This window comes from Talpa europaea (assembly GCF_964194135.1).
Source record: "Talpa europaea genome assembly, chromosome: 10".
NCBI lineage: Eukaryota > Metazoa > Chordata > Mammalia > Eulipotyphla > Talpidae > Talpa > Talpa europaea.
In genome coordinates, this window is record NC_140077.1 from 71,269,387 (window position 1) to 71,290,015 (window position 20,629).

General features: G+C 52.9%; 1 protein-coding gene and 1 pseudogene across 2 annotated transcripts; both read right to left on the reverse strand.

Moving 5' to 3' along the window:
- Positions 1 to 562: 562 nt before the first annotated feature.
- LOC311178784 (5-hydroxyisourate hydrolase-like) lies at positions 563 to 2,101 on the reverse strand (annotated as a pseudogene). The gene is made up of 3 exons: positions 1,953 to 2,101; positions 914 to 1,050; positions 563 to 651 (listed from the first exon to the last, which is right to left on the reverse strand). The product of its transcript is annotated as a 5-hydroxyisourate hydrolase-like (transcript).
- Positions 2,102 to 4,365: 2,264 nt separating this feature from the next.
- Positions 4,366 to 20,297, reverse strand: LOC311178785 (histone-lysine N-methyltransferase PRDM7-like; the record flags this gene model as incomplete). Its single annotated transcript, XM_084245517.1, has 12 exons — positions 4,366 to 4,472; positions 5,438 to 5,631; positions 7,247 to 7,314; positions 7,638 to 7,909; positions 8,110 to 8,211; positions 9,103 to 9,259; positions 11,846 to 11,895; positions 13,945 to 14,052; positions 14,313 to 14,436; positions 14,725 to 14,834; positions 15,028 to 15,181; positions 20,178 to 20,297. The coding sequence occupies 12 exons, from the start codon at positions 20,295 to 20,297 to the stop codon at positions 4,366 to 4,368; spliced, it is 1,566 nt and encodes a 521-aa protein (XP_084101643.1).
- Between the last annotated feature and the right edge of the window lie 332 nt (positions 20,298 to 20,629).

Sequence of the window (20,629 nt, forward strand, 5' to 3'; positions counted from 1 at the left end):
CCAGAGAGACCCACTTCCCAGAGTGGAAACAGGGCCAGGGCCATGGCCTGGGTGGGTAGGGGTGCCAGGGAGGAGCTGCCTGCTGTCCCAGCCACATGGTTACTAGGCAGGTCACTGACTGGTGTCCACGCCCTGCCCACAGGCCCACAACGACCTGCTGCAGACCTATGAGGTCTGACCTTCGGGATCCCCCTGGACAATGTGGGCTTCAAGCCCCTGGAGACAACTGTGGTGGGGCAGATGCTGGGCCAGGGCCCCACAGGGCTCGTGGGCACACTGACATAGCCCCTGAATGATGCCCTTGCATGCAAGGGCCTCCAAGACTTCAGGCATTGGCAAATGAAGGTTCTCCACATCTGCTGCATGTCCTCTTGCCTGTGGGGGCAGCCCCAGGCCCAGCCCTACTCCTATCCTGTGGCCGCCCTCCTCAGCCTCCGCAGGCTGGGCCGCAGCAGCTGGAGACCAGAGTGGCAGGCCAGCACCACCTTTATTGGCACCAAATCACAGACCCGGCCATGGGACCCCTGGAAGAGGGTGGATGGTGGGTGGATGGGGCGCGTCACTAGCTCCCCCAGTAGGTAGTGTGGACCATGGGCTAAGCAACAGGGGCTCCTGGAACTCGTGGGTTTTGCCTGTGATCGTGAAAACCACCTGTGGAGTGGAGAGGGCACTGGGCACCCACCAAGAAGGGCTGAGGCAGCTGAGCCCCCCAGATAGCAGGCCTGAAGGCCTGGCCCGCAGGGGCCAAGGGAGAGGGCAGTGGGTTGGGTGCCGACCACATGGGTGAGTCCCCTCGCCCTGTCTGCACCCGGGGCCTGGGCTGTGAAGTCCCTGCTGCCTGGGCTGGGCCCCTATGTTCTGGAAGCTAAAAGTTACGGCTGCCAGGGCCAGCCTGGGGGGTGGGGAGGCTCACCTCCATGTAGGGGTAGAAGTTGGCCTGCCGCCACCTCCTCCAGTAGCCCTCAGTGTCGAAGAAACAGCTTGTAGGTGCCCACCTTCATCTGGCCTGGGGGCAGGAGCCCCGGGCAGTGGCTGTCCGGGTGGGTGTAGCTGGGGAAGAGGACAGGTGCTGGGCGAGAGGCTCCAGGTGGCTGGTCCCTGCTAGGGTCCATCAAGGCCCAGCCGGGAGGGACAGCACAGCCCAGCTGCCCCATGCAGTAGGACTCTGTGCTTGCCCTGCTGCCCAGATGAGGCCCAGCGCCTGTGCAGACTCTGAAAGCAGTGTTGGGGTCCACTGTCTGGCGGCCTCAGTGCCAGTTTCCTGGCCCGCGTGCTGCACTCAGTCCACAGCCAGCCCTGTTGGTGTGCTCTAGGGGCTCCCCAGGAGTGGGCCTGTGGCCGTACCCCATACGGACCAAGTCCTTTATATGCATCTGTCCACGGGGCTAAGGGCAGCGAGCCTGGACAGGCCGGCCATGGGTGGGGTGGTCCCTGACCCCACATTCTGCGGGCCTTGGGTTCCAGCCCCACCTGTACAGGCAGAGGGAACTGCCCCCTCCAAGAGGAGGGACAGGGATGCTGGGGTGGCGGGGCCTGTGGGGTGACTGCGGGGCTGGCTGGGGCTGCTGGGCCTGTGGGGGTGACTGCAGGGCTGGAAGGGGTGGCCGGGCCTGTGGGGGTGATTTTGGGGCTGGCAGGGCGGCCAGCCCTGTGGGGGTGCTGCAAGGCTGGCAGGTGTGTTGGGCAATGGCGAGGAGCAGAATGGGTGCTCTGGGCCGCCTGGCACATGGTCCCAAGCTTGGTCCTCTGCTTGAGACTCAGAGACAAGACTCCAGGCCTGGCCTTCACTGCCCGCCCCACCCAGCCCTGATGAAATGGGCTCCAGGGGCCACGGGCAGTGGTCAGCCCAGCCCAGCCTCACAGCCAGAAATCCTTGTTTGCCCCAGGCCCCTCACCTCTGCCCTGCAGGCCAGGACTCGGGGTGGCCTGAACCCCCTTTCGGGACCCCCTACCTTTTTGTCAGCTCAGTCCACTGCTGGCTATGGTCCTCAAGCCTGGACAGTTGGAGGCAGAGGCCCTTGACTGTGAGCCCTGAGGCCAGGAGGGAGCAGGGTTTTGGCAGAGAGAAGGGCTCTTTTAAGAGAAAAGGCCACTCTTCCATGTGGACAGGGACGTTCCTTTCCCCATGAGTCTCAAGTCCTGGATTGCTCTTCCTGGGCCCAAGAATCGATTCTCCAGTTACCTACTTGGTCTGATTCCAGATATATACCTTGCCAGAGGTTGCGTTTGTGTGGAGGCCTGGGTAAGAGTGAGTTCTCCGTGGCCCTCCTGACACCTCTGCTTTCAAGGACCAATGAGGTATGTGACCTGGGTCAGATTTGTATGGAGACAAAATTTAATAGAGCAAAGGCAACAAAACAGACAAAACCATGGAGGGGATTGATGGCTATGCCACTCAAGTACCTGTCTGTCCTCATCTCTTGTCTTGAGAGTGGAGGGTTGTTTAGATGGTTTCTGACCCCACTAAGCTCTTGGGGAGTGGACAGGTCAGTAGACTTCCTCTGAAGCCCCCACCCCCAACCCCAGAGGAAGTGCAGAATGTGTGGCGGCTGCATTTGTCCTCTGTGGCTGCTCAGATATGATTCAAGGGTATGACCAACTCACCCTGCTACAGACACAGGGCTTCTCTGTGTGTCCTCTAGTGTCTGATGGGGTGTGACTTCTGACTGAAGCCTCGCCCACACTCCCTGCAGACATAGGGATTCTCCCCTGTGTGTGTCCTCTGGTGTCTGATGGGGTGTGACTTCTGACTGAAGCCTCGCCCACACTCCCTGCAGACATAGGGCTTCTCCCCTGTGTGTATCCTCTGGTGTGTGATGAGGTGTGACTTCTGACTGAAGCCTCGCCCACACTCCCTGCAGACATAGGGCTTCTCCCCTGTGTGTATCCTCTGGTGTGTGATGAGGTGTGACTTCTGACTGAAGCCTCGCCCACACTCCCTGCAGACATAGGGCTTCTCCCCTGTGTGTGTCCTCTGGTGTCTGATGAGGAGTGACTTCTGACTGAAGCCTCGCCCACACTCCCTGCAGACATAGGGCTTCTCCCCTGTGTGTGTCCTCTGGTGTGTGATGAGGAGTGACTTACGACTGAAGCCTCGCCCACACTCCCTGCAGACATAGGGCTTCTCCCCTGTGTGTGTCCTCTGGTGTCTGATGAGGAGTGACTTCTGACTGAAGCCTCGCCCACACTCCCTACAGACATAGGGCTTCTCCCCTGTGTGTGTCCTCTGGTGTGTGATGAGGAGTGACTTACGACTGAAGCCTCGCCCACACTCCCTACAGACATAGGGCTTCTCCCCTGTGTGTGTCCTCTGGTGTGTGATGAGGAGTGACTTACGACTGAAGCCTCGCCCACACTCCCTGCAGACATAGGGCTTCTCCCCTGTGTGTGTCCTCTGGTGTGTGATGAGGTGTGACTTACGACTGAAGCCTCGCCCACACTCCCTGCAGACATAGGGCTTCTCCCCTGTGTGTGTCCTCTGGTGTCTGATGAGGAGTGACTTACGACTGAAGCCTCGCCCACACTCCCTGCAGACATAGAGCTTCTCCCCTGTGTGTGTCCTCTGGTGTGTGCTGAGGTGTGACTGATCATGGATGCCTTGCTCACTCCCTCCATACTTGCCTGTTGTCGTTATTGACAGTCCTACCCCAGTGAATAATTTGCCTGTGTCCTTTGGATTCTCTTTCTGGCCTGTGCTTGGCTCTTCCTCCATCACTCTCTCATGCTCCCTAGAGCTCCACTTTTGCTCTATTGGCAGGTTGGAAAAGGCCTTTGAAACGTTCTTCTGCCCTATCCTTTTAAGCAAAGGTTTGGGTCTTTCTTTGACCTCTTGACTTTCAAGTTTGTCATTCCTGCTGTGGGGATCAGAATGTGGCTGCTGCTGATTCTGACGACCAGGGCAGGGATCCACTGATGGGAGGTGTTTTCTCACAGATGTTGCTTGGAAGATCTGGGCAGGATGATGGTGTTGCACATGTTGGTTGAGGAATTTCTCAGTGGAAAAGGCCAGCGAGCAGGAGGGACATGGATGGATCCCTGGCTTTCGTTCTGCTGAAAGAGGAAGTGTTTGCTGAGATACATGTTGACAGGGTCACCTGGGCCATAGGCCTGGTCTCCTGAAGAGCCCCCGGTTATTCTGAAGCTTTGTCTCCTACCAAGTGTTTCCTTATGGTCTATTTTTCCATTCCTTGTTTACTCACTAAATCTTCAAAGTCCAGAAAGCCCCCATCGAAGGCCTTGTTTACATATCATCCAGGCCAGGGCCCTGCATGTGGCATCAGATAGCTCTGATCCTTACATACAGGGGGCTGCGGGGATCCCCTCATACCCGCGCCCCCATGTCTCTGACATGGAGCCGCAGCTGCTTTATTCCACGGGGAAGTACCAGCACACCAGAGCACCCAGCTGCGCCTGCTGTGGCACCTTATGAGGGGAGAGGACCTGGGAGTGTAGCAGCGGCTCAGCCCAGAGCTCTATGAACACAGACAGCGTGGCCCAGGCCCAGCTGATTGAAGGCTCCTCTTTCCTACAAACCAGCAAATGAAAATGTTCCCTTCTTCCAGCCTTACCCCTGAGATTCATATTTGATTTATTTCATTCTGTCTTAACCCGTTTTAAAACACTGGAAGTCCTGTTCCAAAGTCTACGCACAGCCTTACTTCTCTGGCCTGGCCTGCCTGCCTCAGCCATCCCCGTCCTCTGGCCCTCAGGGGTGAAGTGACCTGGGGGGGATTGCCCTGCAGTGCATTCTCCAAAACCGACTGTCATCTTAGAGCACAACATACCGCTGTGCGGCTGAGAATGACACGGTCGCTCCCGCTAGCTCTGGAAAAGCCCCAGTGTGGCTGGGAGCCCTAAGCTACATGTGTTTTCCCAGCTCCCTCTTCCTTGGTGCTCCCCTACCTGAGTGGTGGCTAAGCCTCCCTAGACACCCAGCCTGCCTCCTCAACTGCCCCACTAGCTCTCCCTCTGGGAGCCTCTGCCAGCTATTGCTGAGCGGCCTTCCCGCAGTGCCACAGCCTGGATTCCTAAGGCTGGCCCCAACACTGGCAGCTGCAGTGGGGGTGTCACCATCAGCGTTCAGGATGGCACTGCCACAGCCTGTCTGTCTGGGGCTCCAGTTCCTGCATCCCTGTCTGGCACGGCAGGAGCCCACATTGGCAGGGGGGAGCTGGGGTGAGGGCTCAGCCACAGGCAGATGGCCTCGGTGAGCTTGCTGGGGGGACTGCCTGACCCGCAGCATCTATGCTGTTGTGTATCTTGTGCATGGAGTATAAAAAGTCAGAACAAAAAATAGAATGTAACAATTATTCCCAAGAGGCAATAGGAACCCAATTCTTAATTTCTGAAGCATCTGATGTGAAATCTTACTGACTGAATTTTATTTCGGAGCCAGCCCACCAGCCTCCCTGGAGGGCTTGGGGACAGCAGCACCCACCTCTCTCAGTCGCATGTGCTCTCTTCCACTTGCTGCCCCACTTGATGCCCAGCTCCTGGCCGTACTCGTCGCCATACCAGACCAGCAGCTCGTGGCCCGGCCTGACCACCTGGCAGGTGCGGTAGAATATCTGCCGGTGGTACTGAAAGGCCACCAGGTTCTGCTCCTCCTCGTCCCTGGCACAGTTCACATACCTGGGTTGAGGGGGCAATGGCGAAGAAAGCCAGGAAGTAAGTCCCCAGGCACAAGACCCACATCACTTCTGTCCTGTTGATCAAGCCTCTGTTGCGATGAGCCCCCCTCAGGGTAACTTCTGGTCATGCCTAAGTCCCCCTCACAAGGGACGTGACACCCCCCCACTTCAGTGCTGCTCACCATGGCCCCGTGGCTGCTGTGTCCCCTGCCAGGTGACCACTGGCAAAGCCCACTCCAAGCTGGCCTCCTTGATGCTGAGCCCTTTCCTGCCCTGGATTCTGGTTCATGGCCCAAAGCATGGTCTGGTTGGCTGCGTGCTTCAGTTAACAGGCCTCTCAGAGTCAGCACCCCTGCCGCCGTCTTCAAGGGACCTTTTTCCATTCTCTCCATGCTTTATCTGAGGGCCCTTCACCCCAGGTTCTCCCAGAAATCTGGAGGGCTCTTTGTCTTAGCATCATAACATGGAGCAACTCTATTTTATTCACTTTCTATGTCCCCTGATAAAAGGGGAGCCCCCGCATGGAGGGAGGCTGAGCCTCTAAATACAGAGGCCACGGCCAGACTGCTGCCCACCCCAGCCTCAGAGCCCAGTGCCAGCTCACGGCCAGAGACAGAGGTCCCAGTCCAGGCTGGGTGCGTGTGCACAGCTCAAGAAACAGGGAAATTATACTTATAATCCCTAGACTGTTTACTGTCTGTCTGCAGTGAGGTCCCCAGACACCGGGGCGTGTGACCATTGGAGTGCAGGATGTGCCCCATGCTGAGTGGGTGGGATCCCCTGTCTCTGCCCAATTTATTTATTTTTATTTTTTATTTTTTTAAGATTTATTTTATTTATTTATTTATACAAGCACTGGGTACAGTCAGAAGCGCGGGAGGGTGAGAGAATTCACCAGAGCCAGAGATGGGAGCAGAGCAGGCAGAAGGACCGAAGTACACTGCTGAGGGGAGCAGCGGGAGGCAGGAGAGGTCTGCGCGCCATGTGGGGCCCTCCTCCGGTGGCCGGGGAGCAGCCGGGGATCCAACCGGCACTGCAGAGACCGCGGGCAGCTTCACAAACCAGCGCTCAACCGCTGTGTCACTGGGGAGGCCCTCTCTGCCCAATTTAAGCTCCTCATTTTTTTTGTCAAGTGCCCACATTTTGTCTAGTATAGAGATTCATGTTTTGAGGACATACAGTATCTTTTTCATCCCTCTCCCCCATGTGTCTTAAAATACAAGAGCATTGTGGGTCCTCCCTGGTGGTGCAAGGGGTTGAAATGCAACCTATGAAACTGTCTGCAGCCACTGCAGCACGAATTTGATCCCCAGCCAGGGAGGTGACCCACATGGCACGACAGACCTCTCCTGTCACCCTGCTGCTTCCCTCAGCAGTGTATTTCAGTCAATCTGCCTGTTCTGTTCCCCACTCTGTCTCTGGTGAATCCTATTACCCCCACACCTCTGGCCTGTACCACAGTTATGCATGAATAAATAAATCTTTAAAAAAAAAGAGCATTGTATGGAAAAGAGGGAGGAGCAGAGGCTTGGAGGAGACCACAGTGGGGTATGGAAGAGAATGGAAAGGCTGTGGAGATGCTTCCTTTCTGGGACTCAGAGGCCCAGCAGCTTTACCTCATCCAGTTGGCCCAAGACTTGTCTTCTCCATTCACGTACTCGTAGCAGTTTCTCCCTTTGGTGATCTGCATTTTAGAAAGAGAAATTAAGGTGCTTTTGTTCAGAAATGATTTCCTTCTGCCATCACTGCTTTCGCTTGCATGGACTTGGCCTCTGCTGTGGGCATGGGCGCGCCCCTTGGTCATCTTCTCCACCTCTCATCTTTTAGTGGCCCTGAAGCCAGCAATCACCCCCCTCTTCCCTACAGTCTCACCCACCCCCGATCACACACAGAGCTTGTGTTCAGGCGAAGTGCATGTAGCACTCAGAGCCCCTGTCCTCCCCACCCACCCCTGGCCCAGCCTGGAGAAGGTGAGACCTGTCACCCCAGGAAGCATGTGGCTCTCACCAGCCAGGAGTATCCACTGTTGGCCGCCTCTTCATCTTCTGTTATTTGGCCCTCATAGGGGCCAAAGTGCAGGCCTAGCGGCAGGTCAGAGGCTTCGTTCCAGACTCCCAGCCCAGCCTCTGGGATGCTCGAAGGCCCAATCCTCAGCCCTGGGGGCAGGGTGAGGGCTGAGCGGTCAGGATGCCCCTTGTCTACCTCATTGTCTTTGATGAATGTAGGGACCCCGTGGGCAGCACAGCTGTCAATGAAGAAGTTCTGACAGTTCTCACAAACTGGAGGCAAGAGCAACAGGGTTGCAAGTTAGAGTATGCACCGGCTGTGAAGCACCCCAGGAATAACCCTGCACCCTCACTGTGGCTTCTGTCCTGCCCTCTGCGTCTCTAGAGGAAGCGGGTGGTTTGGGGCCAACTGATGAAATGGAGTCACTGGACAGACATGGCAGCCTTCCCTATGAATGGCTGGGGTGACTTACAGAGGTAGTCGTCATCCTGGGGCTCGCTGACCTCTTGGTATGTGTGGTTCTTTCTCTCTCGTAGTGAGTACATCTTCACGTCAGGCTTCTTTCTCCTCAGCTCTGAGGTAGAAAAGAATAGATGAGTGAGGTTGGCGCGTCTGGAGTGTTTGTCTCTGCTTTGTCAGGACATGTGAAATCTTCTTAGACCAAGTTATCTTCTGTTCATAAACTCTGCTCCCCTTTAACCATTAGTGCAGAGCAAGCAACACCCCACACAGACTTCAGGTGCTAAATTCAATTTTTTTAAAGATTTATTTATTCATGCATACAAGAACTGGGGTATAGGCCAGAGGTGTGGGGGGTGAGAGGATTCACCAGACACAGAGTGGGGAACAAAGCAGGCAGACTTACTGAAATACACTGCTGAGGGGAGCAGTGGGCAAGTCAGGAGAAGTCTGCTGCACCTTGTGGGTAGCTCCCTGGCTGAGTGGGGATCAAACTTGTGCTGCGGATTGCTTCATAGTGCTGTGCTTAACCCCTTGCACCACCAGGGAGGACCTAAATTCAATTTTAATATCTGACTCTTCCCATTATCAGGGTTAACTTTCAACCTTTCTACTTCCAAATTGGCTCACTTGCATATTTATTCATTGAGAGAGAGCATCATCAAGGTATGTCAGGCTGGGCACTGCACAAAGGCCTGGGCATACACCAGGGAGCACAGTCCTTGCACTGCACATGGATTTACTTGGCAGCTCCCATGTGTCGATTCTCTTATATCTGAATTAACACTTTCAAACAATTTTTGAGCTATGCGTCCTTACCTCCACTCCACAGATTAGTTAGGAGCTCAGAGGATTTGCAAGGGTTGCCTTGGCCCCCCCAAAACTTGGTAGTTAAAATTAGCTCAGCTTAAGCCCAGGCACATCCAAAGTCCACTCCACACACATAGTTCATTCTTAACCTTTCTACAGGGCTCAGAGGGATGAAACCCCAATTCTTTTCTCTTACCCTGTTTTCGTCTAGAGTGCTGTCCAGAAGTAATTGCTTCTTTAGGAAGTTTCACTGGTCTCTGGGCCTGCTCTGAGCCACTGGTGTTCAGCAAAGCTGATGTTCCTAACATTTCCTTCAAACTAGATTCATTACTTACTGCAGCTCTGGATATTCCCTATAATGTGAGAGTCATATTAAAAGACAAGGTGCATTTCTTTAGTCAGTCAGGGCTTGTGATGTGTTCTCACATGGATGACTTTTGTTGTGTTCTCAACAACCCTTGCAAATAATGAAGGAGTCTGAATTCTAAAGGTAAAAGAAAGAGCTTATGTGGGTAATGAATCCTGGGCTGAACCCTATGTATTAAGGCATTTTCTCTCAGATTTCTTCATAAAAGTGAGAGTGAGGAAAGGAGAGTACATGGGCAGACTACCTGGACGATCAACAAGGTCTGTGAAAGGAGTACACAGAACACAACTCAGGTGTAAAGAGAGAGGAGTGTCCTTTATGGTAAATAGGAAGGAGCTTGAGAGGATTAGGTAAAATAAAGCAAGTCAGAAATATAAAGACAAATATTGGACAATGTTACTTATATGAGTAAAATAAGGATCAAAGTGGATATACTGATGAAGTGAAATAATTAAAAAGCTGTGAACATTGATAACCCAAAGCAAGTTTTTGAGGTTAAGAGGGAGCAAGGAGGGCGTGAGGGCCAAAGGAATAAGTTATGGTTAAAAAAAAAAAAAAGGCTCATAGAGAAAAAGAGGGGGGTTGTCTATAACCTAGTGAAAGAGAAAGTGTAGATAAATGGGAACAGATATATCTGGAAAATGAGGTAGCAGAGTAGTGACAGAAATAAAACCCTTCTCTCTTAGGAAGAGGACAAAGAAATGATTGGCAGGAAATGTATCCAGGCAATAAAGAACATAATGCTAAAGCTGCAAGTTGCCATATGTGGGGAAGGATATTTGTGCCTAGATGAGGTGGTTTCTGTCAGTCCTGTTTGAGTGAGTCCATACTACTGTTTAGTTCTCTTTAGTTTCCTGATCTGCAAACTGGCATATGAGATAATTCTTTTTTTTTTTTAAGATTTATTTATTTATACATACAAGAACTGGAGTACAGGCCAGAGGTGTGGGGGGGCAAGAGGATTCACTGGAGCCAGAGTGGGGAACAGAACAGAACAGGCAGATTGACTGAAATACACTGCTGAGGGGAGCAGCAGGCAAGTCAGGAGAAGTCTGCTGCGCCATGTTGGTAGCTCCCTGGCTGGGGATTGAACTTGTGCTGCAGTGGCTGTGAATAGCTTTATAGGTTGCATCTTAATCCCTTGTACCACCAGGCAGTCCCATATGGGATAATTATTAACATCAGAGTGACAAGAAATGTAACAGTGTTCCCCAAAGAGTTTTGTGAGCCATTAACAAGGCATGACTGTGAGATTACAGTCCTGCTTTCAGACCACCCCCAAAACCACCTGTGTTTGAAATCTTCCCTGAAGATACTATCGTCAGCATTCTTTGACCCCCCCACTTACTTCTAGTTGGACTTGTGAATGTGGAGTTGCTCACGCAGAAAACATGGGGTTCCCCTGGGTGCCCTTAGCTGGGCCTACGTCTTCTGAGAAGAATCATGTATGGACCAGGCTTTCCAAGAGCTTGCCCAGGGAGAAAGCAGGTTAACAAAGGACTCCAAAAACTTGCACTTTCCTGATTAGATCGCTGAGAAAGCAGCTGTTACAGTCTCTGACAGAAACGAATGTTTTAAATCACTTCTGTTGGAAATTTCCTATTGTACAGTGTGTAACCTCTACAAAGTCCTTAAGTTGTTTTCTCGCTTATTGTTTCTCAACATCAAATCTGTAGCTCCTCAGGACTGTTAGCTGCTTCCTCGCAGTAGAGTGGGGTGCTCAGAGGGTGGGTACCCTATCTCCTTCACTTGTCCACGGTACATATCATCCACCATACAGGTTGCTCATATAGTAATCAACTCTCATCAGTCAGAGGGATCTTTGGTTTTAGCACAGCAGAAAAGATCTGAGGTTTACAAAGGGTCAGGTGAAGACAGACCTTGAAAGTTGACCATAGATATGAATCATCCAGAAGGAGAAGGGGTGGGGGAGGTGGTGGGGAGTAGTGAAAATGGGGTGAGGGGAGAGGAAGAGCACAGGAGAATATGCTGATGGACTTTGGGTGCTTTGGTGGAAGGAGAACTATGGTGCCTATACCTGAGGGGAGATACTGTCCAAAATTTAACAATGACGTAAGAAAAAAGTACTGTATTTAAAAATTAAAAAAAAAAGAACTGAAGTTGAAATCATCAGTAGATGTATGATGTTATGATAGATGAATAATGCAATGTAAACTTTATAAGCTGTAATGAACTTGTAAGTAGTCTAGAGAAAGAACTTTGGATTAGATTACATAACCAATGTAACTGTGATCGCAGACACAGTCAATTCTGTGCCTAAATTTCCTCATCTACAAATAATGACAGTCATGGGATGTACCATGTAGGATTGTGGTGAAGTTAAATGAGGTTATTCATGTAAAATGCCTATAATAAAGTCTGAAACATCATGAAAGTGAAACAAGAGTTAGCTGCTATTGTTGCTGTCCTGATCATCTGCTGAATGATGGTATTGTTTCTTGCGTCAGACAAGGAGGTGAGCACTTCCTAGGGTTCTCTGTGCATTCTCATGCACTTACCTGTGTTCAGATCCATGTGGAAGACTGGTCAACAGGATTTGGGAAATACTCACCTTCTGGCGTTTACTCTGTTCTACTTGGAAGGCCACCCACGGATGTTTGACTAGAAGGTGATGAGAAATCAGTATTTTGGTTGGTGAATGTTTTCAAACTCTGGAGATTCTCATTAGGGACACACAATTCTTAACCAGAGAGTAATGAATACAGATGTGGAGAAGTTGGAACCCTACGCACTGTGGGTGGAAATGTGAAATGGGGCAGCAGCTATGGACACAGCAGGAGTTTCCTCAAAAAATTAAAAACAGAACTGTCATGTGATCTGGCATTCCACTCCTGGATATAGGTCCAGAACTATTGAAATAGCAGTTTAAGTAAATATTTGTAAACCCATGGTCATTGCTGCATTATTCACAATATGCAAGCCGTGGAAACAACCTAAATATCTATCGATGGATGGCTAGATAATGAAAATGTGGTCTATACATAAAATGGAATATTATTAAGTCTTACAAAAGAAGAAAATCCTGTCATATGCTACAACATCAATGGATCTTGTTGATATGACATAGTGACAACCATTCACAAAAGACAAATGCTGCTTGATTCCATTCATAGGAGCTATCTAATTAATCAAGTTCATGGAAAGAGTAAATAGCATGGTGGTTGCCAGGTAAAGGGTGAGGAGGAACTGGAGCTGCTGTTCAATGGGCTTAGAGTTGTGTTCATGCAAGATGAGAAAATGTTCTAGAGAGCCATTAGATAATAATGTGCATATAGTTAAAATATGCACTGTGCACTTAAAAATTGTTAAGAAGATAAATTTGTTAGGTGCTTTGTTTCTTTACACAAAAAATTTACTGGGTTGGAGTTATTTCTTTTATATTTATTTACTTATGCATAGAAGAACTGGGATGTAGGCCTGAGGTGCAGGGGGGTAAGAGGACTCACCAGAGACAGAGTGGGGAGCAGAACAAGCAAATCCACTGAAATCCACTGCTGAGGGGAGTAGCAGAGAGACAGGAGAGGTCTGCTGCACCCTGTGGGTCAGCTCCTTGGCCGGGAATGGAACTCAGGCCTCAGTGGTGGAGGTTTTAAATGAGCCCAGATGAAGATGTGTAGGTGTCTGGAAACCATGGGGTATACATTCTCTATGGACTCTTTTCATATCAAAACCTTTGGGGATAGTCACCTGTTGAGTTTTCAGATCTTACACTACTTTTAAGAGCCTGAGGTATCAAAAATCCATAGATGTGGAAATCCTAATCTAAGTTGCTTTCTCCAGTTTATGCAGGTTGATTCCTTTAAAGTCTCCTGTCTAAACAGCACAAGAGCAAGTTAGCTCCTAACTTAAATTATTTTAAAATGATTGTGTTTCATTTACTCAATGGTGTTTCTGGCCACGGATATAGGAGAGATCAGGGAGACTTAGTAGCTCTCTCAAATGTGTTCCCAAAATCAAATCAAAGAATCAGGTTCATTTTGGGGTACGAAGATCATGTGTTGTGATTTAAATATACACACATAAATTATCATTACAGACTGTGTTAATCATTTCCTTTTCTAAGACATTTAATTCAGTAGTTAAAATATGATGAAATTAGTGTCAGAAAGCTCTTCAGCAATTTAAGTGTAGGGTTTCTTTAATTATTCTTTTATTAATTAACAACGTTTAGCAAAAATAATCTTTAACTTGTTAAACTAATAGGAAAGTATGGAAAATTATCCTAGGAAACCTATACTTTCAGTACCATTTAATCTGATCTCAACATTCTTCCACAATGGCTTCAGATATTTTAATTTTTATTTCCAATTAGAAAAAAAGTCAAAGAAAAAACAAGCCAAGAGACAGCAAAGCCACTTGCCAGCCCTTTCTCTTTCTCTTTCTGATTACTATTCTTAATTTGGTATTTACCAGCTTTGGGTTTTATACTTTATAGGATCAGGGTTTACTGCTTAACAATGTATCTAAAAAGAATTTTAAGCCCTTTAAACCTTTACATGAGAAGCCTCTTGCTGTGTTTCGCATTTTATTTCCTGAACATTTCTGTTCTTGAGGAATCACTGTTTCCTTGGTTACCTCCTGAGATGCAGCTGCACCCGGACCCAGGTTGGGTTCAGGGGGATTCGCTACATTCTCCAGGTGCCTTCTCACCTTGCCGCCGTGGTGTCCACTCTTCGTCGGAATCCTCGCTGTCCTCTCCCTTGGGTTTGATGGCCAGCCTGCGGTGGCACATGAAAGCTGGCCGAGGGGCTCTGAGACCTGCGAAGAAGCAAATCTTTGCTGGAAAAGGGAAGAGCTGGAAGAGGGACAGAGGCAGGTGGGCTGGGAGAGTGGAGCAAGCGAGGTGTGCGGGCTGCTCTGCCAGCCAGCGGGCTCTGAGAGCATGCACCACACTTGCCTCCAGATTTGTGGCCACGCGTGGACAGGTGGAGCCCCTTGGGAGGGTGCCAATTAATATGCGACCAGCTAATCCACCGCCTCACGCCCCCAGCTCCTCTGAGCGCTGCACTTCGCGTTACCTATACTGATCAGCGTCTGGTAGTTCCTCTTCACGTTGCGATAGCGCCGTTTCTCCCAGTCCCCCATGGCGGTCCACTCCTCCTTGGAGAAGTACCTGGCGATGTCTCTGAACGAGTCCTTGGCCTGAGGGGAGCACATCTCAGCGCGCTGTGCGGGTCAGTGTGGCCTGACTTCCGTGTGCTGGCTGTGCGCTGTGCAATGGAAAGATCTTCCTCCCCGGGCTCTGTGCCAGCACTGCCCATTTTCTGTCCCTGGCACAGGGCGCGGCGCTGGGGTCCCAGGCCCGCCCGCTCCCATTCTGCGATCGCTCGGGGGTCCCCGCCAGCTCCCGCCACTGGGCTTCCAGGTGCTTCTGTCACCAGCCCCCTGCCCGCCCCTGCCGGCGCTGCCCGCAGCGGCCCCACTGCTCACCGGCGCCCCTCGGCGTCCGCCTGCGTCTCCCTTGGGGCTCTCCTCCCGGGGCCAGGAGGGGTTCATGGCTGGCGAGAGTCCCTGGGCGCCCCAAGCCCGCGGCAGGAAACCTGCAGGAGGGCCGAGAAGGGCGAAGCCAGGTCAGTCGTCCTTTCGGGCGGGCGCCGGGGACAGGAAGGCGGGACGCACGGGGCGCCGAGGGGCCCAGTGCGCGGGGGCAGAGGCCTGAGGCGGGCAGAGGCCTGGGGCGCCCGGACGCCAGCCCGAGGGCCCGCCGTGCCGCGCGGCCTGTCTGCGGGAGACCCCAGCGGCGCCGGACCCGGGCGCCCAGGCCCTGGAGCTGGGCGGCGCGGCTGGCCAAGGGGGCGCGGACGCCGCCTGGGCTGGGGCTCTGCAGGGGCTGCCGGAAAGTCTGCGCGTCAGAGCGGGCTCGGCCTCTAAGAGGGGCTGAGACCCCCTGACGAAAGTGGGGTCCCAGGCTGAGAGGGTTTAGGGTTCCCTCAGGCTGAGGGAAATGAGGTCCCAGGATCTCAAGCTGCGGGATCTCAGTTCAAGGGTTTCGGAGTCTCCTGGGGTGACACGAGGCCGGCAGGGCGGGGCGACGGGTCAGTGCGAGCCTGCGGGTTTCGGGGTCTGAGGAGGGAACTTGGTCTCTCAGGGGCCATGTGTTTGGGGCTCCTCAGGTGGGGTGTCCAGCGGTGCCTCAGGCTGAGGGGGCCGTTACAGGCCTTGGGGTCTGGGCCGGGGGCTGCGGGGCCTCACTGAGGAACTTCGGGATTCCTGCGGCTTAGCGAGCGAGGTTGCAGCACCCTTGGGACCCGGCTGGTGCCTCCGGCTCTGCAGGGCTGCCGCCCACCACGCGGCTGCTCCCTCCCGGCTACGCCCACCTCAGGCGCTGCTGCCGTCGCGGCGCCTCAGCCAGTCAGCGCTGCCTGAGCCCGACAGCGCTGCCCGCCAATGGGCTGTCGGGATCGGTCTGGGGGCGGGGCCTAGCCGGGGCTGGAGAGAGGCATCGCGGGGCGCAACTAGGGGCGGGGCGGGGCGGGGCAGGGCCTAGCACTGGGGGGATCAGGGCCCAGCCAGGAGGCGTGGCCCACGGGCGTGGCCCAAACTGGGGGCGGGTCCCATTCTGGTGGTGGGAGGTAGCATGGGCGGGGCTCGTCCCGGGGGCGGGGCGGGGGAGTGGGCGGGGCGTAGGCGGGACTGCGCCTATCCTGGGGGCGGGTCCCATCACGGGGGCGGGGTTGCCTCTCTGCCCGCGCTCCCGCTTCCAGGTCTCCAGGTGGGCTCGAGGGGCGTGGGGTGCCCATCTCGAGGGGCGCCCCTACCAGCCATTTTGATGGAGATGTTTGCGGTGTCTGCAGCTTCCTGCTGCCGTCCCCTCGGGCCTGGCGTCGGGCTGCGGGTCCGGAGACGAGACAGTCTGCGGCGACCCTGGGGCTGCGGCCCCATCCGCCCCGCCCGGCCCGCGCGAGGAAGCTCAGTCCTGGGCTCGTCCCCCGAGGCCGCCGCGGGCCGCGGTCCCTCCGCAGACGCGCGGGGCCGACGTTGCGGGCTCCGGCCTGTCCCTCCAGCCTCGCGTCGGCAGGGGCCGCGGGGCTGCCGCCCAGAGGGGAGGGCGGGGAGGCCCGCGCTGGGGCCGCAGCGTGACCGCGCCCTGGTGTCGCCCGTCTCGGCCGAGGGCCGGCCCGTCACGTCGGCCTCGCGTCTGCGGGGCGAACCGCCGGGTGACGCCGGGTCCCGTCGCTGTGCGCGGGGACTGGTTTGCCGGTCACTTAAGGAATCTCTCGCCTGCATTTACTAGAGATGATGGCGCGGCCTCGTCTCCCCGTGCAGTGCCCTTGTCTGGTCTGGCGCGAGCGTGATGTGGGCAGCTGGGAGCTTAGGACGCAGCCTCGCTTCCTCCGCTCCGGGCGAGAGTGAGAGTAGAACAGGGACACACACACGCCTTCAGGTTGGGTAGAATTCCCCCGCAAACCCACGTAGTTCGGCCTGTGTTGGGGGGAGGGTGGGGGGTTTATTACATTTTCTGTTTTGGTAGTTGTCGTCTGTCGAAGCTTTCCATTTCGTCCTGCTTCATTCTGTGTAGACATTGTTGTTCTTAAAATGTATCCATTCCTTCCACATTATCAAATTTATGGCCGTGTAACTGTTCCCAGTTGTGAGCCCCTGCATTGCCCCCCCTCATTTCTCCATGCATCTTTTATTTCTCCATGCACACAAGAACTGGGGTACAGGCCAGAGGTGGGGGGGGTGAGAGGTTTCACCAGAGACAGAGTGGGGAGCAGAACAGGCAGATCCACTGAAATACACTGCTGAGGGGAGCAGCAGGCGAGTCAGGAGAGGTCTGCTGCGCCATGTGGGTTTCTCCCTGGCCTGGGGATTGAACTCGTGCTGCAGTGGCTGCAGCTAGCTTCATAGGTTGCTTCTTAACCCCTTGTGCCACCAGGGAGGCCCAGGTTTTCTCTTCTTTACGAGCCTGACTAAAGGTTTGTCAACTGTCTCTTCTTGAAGAACCAACCCTTGGTTTCACTGTTCTTTTGTATTGTCTTTTTAGTGTCTATTTTATTTATTTCTGCTTTAACTTTTAAATTTCCTTTCTCCTGCTAATTTTTGGCTTTGTTCTTCTTTTCCAAGTTCCTTTAGGAGTAAGGTTAAGTTGGTCATTTGAGATTTTCTTCTTTCTTCATGTAGACCTACATTTTAATTAAATTTCCTCTCGATATACCTTTTGTTGTTGCCCATGAATTCTGATAACTTTTATCCTTATTTTCATTTATCTCTGGGCATTTTAAAGTGCTTGCTTTACTCTCTTGTCCACCAGTGGTTAGTGAGAAGCACGTTTTTAATCCCCACGTGTTTGAGGTTTTTCCAGGTTTCCTTTTGTGGTTGATGTTATTCTCATAGCATAATGGTCCGAAAAAGCCGCTGATGATTTCAATATCCATAATTAATCGCCACGGGAAGATGAGAGGGTGATGCTCTAGAGTGTCGTGCCCCCAGCCAGGCTGGAAATGGTGGGCTTTTAAATCAATCTGAGGATGAGAACCACTGGACATTTCCATGCCGCCTGGTTCACTGAGATATCATGTGTTTGAAAACTCTCAGCCAAGTGCAATTGTGGAGACTTCTAAAGGAATGTTTATGTTAAATATTGGCTTCTTTTAAAAAATATATAAAATAATATTATTTAAAAAATATTTTATTTATATATGCATAGAAGAGCTGGGGTGTAGGCAAGAGGTGCAGGGTGGGGGGTGGTGAGAGGACTTCCCAGAGACAGAGTGGGGAGCAGAACAGGCAGATCCACTGAAATGCACTGCTAAGGGGAGCAGCGAGTGAGACGGGAGGTCTGCTGTGCCGTGTGGGTAGCTACCTGGCAGGGGATCAAACTTGTGCTGCAGTGGCTTGCGGACAGCTTCATAGGTTGCCTCTTAACTCCTTGTGCCACCAGGGAGGCCCCACCATTTTTATTTTTAAAGATCTATTTTTACTTATTTATGCATACAAGAGCTGGGATGCAGTCCACAGGTGCGGGGGTGGGGTGAGAGGACTCCCCAGAGACGGAGTGAGGAGCGGAACAGGTGGATCCACTGAGATTCACTGCTGAGGGGAGCAGCAAGGAGACAGGAGAAGTCTGCTGTGCCCTGTGGGTCAGCTCCCCGGTCAGGGATGGCACTAAGGTCACAGTGGCTGCTAACAGTGCTGAGACTAACCCCTGTGCCCCCAGGGAGGGGCTTAATTCTAATTAAATCTTCGGAAACTTCCACATCTCACTGAGATAGTACACCCACAGTCCTCCATCCACTATCCCCCCCACCCTTTAAATTGAATGCCTTCAGGGTTTAATATTTAACTCTTGTTACTTTTGAGTCAAGAAATATTATCTTCATAATATTCAGGAAGCATTCTTCTAATCTTGCTTTTCTAAAAGTTTTGATCACAGTGAGTTTAAAAATCTTAGAATATTTTTATGTATGTAGAGGTGAGGAAATGCTTTTCATAGATCTAGTGTCATTTTCTATCAGTGGATTCTTAATAGTAACAGTATTTATATTTCTAGAATTAACTCTAATCTGTTGTGAAGACTCAAAGATTTGATGCATATTGTAACAGGAGTGAGAAGAGGGGCACTCCAGAATCCCCAAATGTGCCCTAAATAGGTTCTGCCACCCACTGCATCAAGACAAGACATCCTCTAGTGTGTAAGACCTTTCATGAGAAGGAACTTTAATGCAATCAGTGTGCAACAACGAAAAGGGGAAGAAGAAAGTCTCCAAATCAAGCACCCAAAGTCACCTGTCCCCTGGTGGGTAAAGGCCCAGCCAAACAGGATTGGCCCAGAGCAGGGCCGCTGAGACCTGAGAGCCTGCCCCAGTCCAAGGCACCTCCTGGTGGGGACCAATGGGAAAGTGTCAGAAAAAGCCAGACAAGTCTGGGAAGAAAATAGGAAAATCAAAATCAAGATAAAAGTTGCCACTGCCACATCCCCACGGGTCTCTCACCCACTTCTATTTCAACCAATGCAGGACTAAAAAGCAAGTGCAGGCCTCCTGGGGGGTGCAGGGGTTAGTCTCAGCACTATCAGGCTGTCACCACTGGGGCCTGAGTCCATCCCAGCCAGGGAGCTGACCCACAGGGCACAGCAGACCTCTCCTGTCTCCCTGCTGCTCCCCTCAGCAGTGGCTCTCAGTGGGTCTGCCTGTTTTGCTCTCCACTCTGTCTCTGCTAAATCTTCTCACCCTCACCCCTCTGGCCTGTACCCCAGCTCTTGTATGCATAAACAAACACACCTCTTAAAAAATAAAAAAAGAAATGAGTGCAACTTCTTCAATGTCTCTCTCTCCATGTGCCTCCTCCAGGTCTCCCTCTCACCCTCCATCCTCTTCTTTCTCCTCAGTCTCTTCTTCAGGTTTTTTCCTCCCTGCTCAGGCCCACCCTACTCTGGGTGGGGAAGCTGGAACCTTCCCTTTCCCTGGGGAGCCCCCTTCTGCAACATGATTTGTAAACATTTTTTTTTTAAAAAAGATTTATGTATGCATACAAGAACTGGGGGTACAGGCTTTTTGATTAACCCCAGTAGCCTCAAGGCTGTAGTTGGGCCTTGGACCCCACTTCTGGTCGACCTCAGCAGCCTCAGGCTAGGGCTGGGGCCAGCCTTCTATTTGACCCCGGTGGCCTCCAGGCTGAGGCTGGGCCTTGGGCCAGCCTTTCAGTTGAACCTGGTAGCCTCCAGGCTGGGGCTGGGGCTGGCCTTCTTGTCAACTCCGGCAGCCTCAGGCTGGGGATGGGGCTGGCATACTGGTTGATGCCAGCAGTCTCCAGGCTGGGGCTGGGCCTTGGGCGGGACTTCTCTGGCATCCTCCAGCCTGGGGTTTGGGCCAGCATTCTGGTCCACCCAGGAAGCCTCCAGGCTAGGTTGGGGCTGGGGTTGGTCTTCTGGTCGACCAGACAGCCTCCAGGTTGGGGTTGGGGCTGACTTTCTTGTTGACTGTGGTAGTCACCAGGCTGTAGCTGGAGTCAGCCTTCTGGTCCACCCAGGAAGCCTCCAGGCTGGGGCTGGGGCCAGCCATCTGGCTCCCTCAGTGAACCCCTTGTCCTGGGTCCGTGGGGCTGGGACACCCCAGGCAGGTGTGCAGTTCTGCTCGGGATGTCCCCTGGTCAGGGTTCCCCCCTCTTAAACCTCTCACCCTAGGCCCTGGGGCTGGGGTGCCCCTGGGAAGGTGGTTGGCCATGTGCCTGGGGTTCCCTGTGAACCCCTCACCCTGAGCCCCACTGACGCGGGCCCCCCTGGGCAAGCAGGTGGCCCCCGCGGCCAGGGTTCCCCCCCACCCCCGTGAACCCTTTGCCCTGAGCCTCGGGGGCGTCCCTGGGCAGGCGGGCGGCCCCCATGGCAGTTTCCTCC